Source organism: Urocitellus parryii, chromosome 11 (assembly GCF_045843805.1).
Source record: "Urocitellus parryii isolate mUroPar1 chromosome 11, mUroPar1.hap1, whole genome shotgun sequence".
In the NCBI taxonomy this organism is placed as follows: domain Eukaryota; kingdom Metazoa; phylum Chordata; class Mammalia; order Rodentia; family Sciuridae; genus Urocitellus; species Urocitellus parryii.
The window spans coordinates 235,270-237,940 of record NC_135541.1 but is presented as its reverse complement, the minus strand read 5'-3'; the positions used below and the strand labels follow the sequence as shown (position 1 = coordinate 237,940).

At 62.0% G+C, this 2,671-nt stretch overlaps 1 protein-coding gene across 1 annotated transcript; it reads right to left on the bottom strand.

The window, feature by feature from the left end:
• Positions 1-564: 564 nt before the first annotated feature.
• Positions 565-2,257, bottom strand: B3galt6 (beta-1,3-galactosyltransferase 6). Its single transcript, XM_026414913.1, has one exon. It carries the CDS (start codon positions 2,082-2,084, stop codon positions 1,113-1,115), a length of 972 nt encoding a protein of 323 aa, XP_026270698.1. The 5' UTR covers positions 2,085-2,257; the 3' UTR covers positions 565-1,112.
• Positions 2,258-2,671: the final 414 nt, after the last annotated feature.

The window sequence follows — 2,671 nt, the reverse complement described above, 5'->3', positions numbered from 1 at the left end:
AGCCACCCAGTTACAGAACCCAACCCTGACAAGAAGCAGGGGCTCCATCCGCACAGGTTGGAGGCCGCAGTGGCTCCAACCATCTGTCACCTCATGAAACAACCAGTTTTCATTTTTTTTGTGTGTGGAGCCCAGGGCCTTGCACACATTAGTCAAGTGCTTCAACACTGAGCCATATCCCAGCCCCAGCTTTTCATACTCAATGGGCCCAAAAAAAGGGACGGATGAGGGATGTTAAAAATATGGTGGTTCCTGTGGTCAGTGTGCCAGTGTGTAAGTCCTGGTCAACACTCCAAGGGCTGGGATTCCTCAGAATGGTGCCAAGTCTGGGCAACCAGGAATCTGAAGGCCTGTGTGGGAACCTTAGAAGGAAAGTCTGTTCAGAAACAGACACACAACTGACCTGTGTGAAAACTTTAAAAACAAACGGACAGCTTAAAATTCTTCTGTGTTTAACATACAGGGGCCTGGTCATCCACTCAAGTTAATTGACAGATTAACCCACAAACTCCAAGTTCTGAAATAAAAATCTTTTTCTTAAATAATAGTAAAAAGAGACCTGCACACCGTCTGTGTGGAACTCTCATTGACACAAATGTACAATACTTACAAACAGGTCACAGGCAACCACTGAATTATATTTACCATGAACTCACTCAAGAAACAGATCAAAATGCCATTAAAGCTAATTAATGTTAAACCAATTCAAATCTGACATGTGACAGCCACAACTGACAAGACACAAGAGAGTGACCTATCCAAATAATGCAGTGACAACTTTGGATGGTGACATAGTTAGGCTGCAGCTGCTGGCCCCAGGGGCCAGGGAGGTTCCTCCTGCCCTCACCCAATGGGAAGCAGCAGCTAGGCTGGGCAAATGCAGGCCAAGACCAGGGGGAGGAGGAGCTGCATTATGCAGCACCTCCAGGGGTCTCCAAACCCACAAGATGTTCTTGGTTAGGACCACAAACGTGGCCACAAAAGCGCACAACTTGGGCGTGCGGTTGGGGTGAAGGGGGCTAGGTGTTGTTTGCTGCCGCCTGGCATCCACTGTCACCGCATAAGCCAGGTACTTCTAGAGGGCCTGGCAGATCAGTTTGTGTCCCTGGGACTCAGGGGATGCCCTCCTTCCGCTGACAGCACTGCGAAGGTGGCGCCGACCAGTCATAGACATAGGAGAGGCGCAGCTGCACCTCGCGCTTGCACAGTCGGCCTTCACGTAGCAGCATCTGCTGCTTCTCTAGCATGTCCTCCGGGCTCTGCTTGTGTGTCACCAGATATTGGTTGCTGCAGCCGCGCGACTTGTACTCGGTGTCGAAGCGCGGGTCGTGCTCCCGCTGTACATCCACCGGTGCCAGCCAGGCGCCCAGAGACACGTCCTCACTATGCCACGCGCGCAGATACTCGCGGCTGAGGCGCAGGTAATGGACCAGGTCCGCCGAGAGCACGTAGCCCCCGCCCAGCGCGTAGGGGAGATAGTAGTCACAGAGTTGCCACGCAGCCTCGCGCCAGCGACCTCCGGGCTTGACGCGCCCGCGACCCGAGAAGAAACCCCAGTAGAGGCGGCGGCGGCGCGCGGGCTCGCGCGCGCGGAGCTCGGCCAGCAGCGCGTCCAGCCGAGCAAACGAGTCGTCGTCTGCCTTGAGCACGAACTCGAAGGCCACGTGTTCGTCTAGCCAGGCCAGCATGGCCAGCACCTTGGCGGTGAGGTTCTCGTAGGCGTCGCGGAGTGCGGGCAGCAGCAGCAAGTCTCCGTGCCGCTCCTGCTCACGCTCCAAGGCGCGCCGCTGCTCCGCGCCCAGACCGCCCGTGCCCACGGCGAAGCGCGCCCACACGTCGCCGGTGCCGCCGCGCCGCACCGTCGACAGCCACGTGCTGCGCACAGCGGTACGGCGCTCGGCGGCGCGGGGCGCGCTGGCCACCAGGACAGCCAAAAAGGCGGCGGCGCGGGGCGCCGAGGCGGCGTCGGGAGCGGTTGCCTGGGACGCGCAGCGCGCCAGATACAGCAGCGCGACGCTGCAAAGCGCGAGGCCGCCCAGGCCCAGCGCCGCTCGGCGCCGCCACGCGCGCCGCGGAAGTCTCATCGCGGCAGCAGCCGCGCTGAATGCGCAGGCGTGGCGCCGAGGGGGCGACGCGTGCGCACGACACTCCCGGGCGTGTGGGCCTCCCTGGGGTGCTCCACCGGGCGGCGGGCCGTGGGCGGAAGTCGCCCTGAGGCCGCGAGTTCGGTCGTGCTGGGGTCCGGCCTTTTACCGGGGTGGGGAGGGCGGAGCCAGGACACTCATCACGTGTTCCCGCATGCTACTCTCATTGGCTGCCTCGGAACGTCCGCGCGGGTGCTTCCGCCCGGAGGAAAGATGGCGGCGCCCGCGTCCCCGACGGCCCGATGGCTGGCCCGCCTCTTCCCGGAAGAAAGATGGCGGCGGCCTGAGCCGAGGTGGCTAGCGGCGCGAGCGCTCCGCTGCGCTCCGGGACCGGCGCGTGCAGGAGGCGGTGAGTGAGGGCTGTGCCGGAAGCGCTCAGCGGCTCGCGAGTGCGCGTCCGGAGGTCGAGGCGCTTTGTCCGCACCGGGTCTGGGTTCGCGGGCTGAGGTGGCTGAGCCGGCGTCCTCGGGCCCGCGGGAAGCCGAGGCTGGGCTCGGCTGCCCCGACTCCTGCTGCCTCCGTGCACG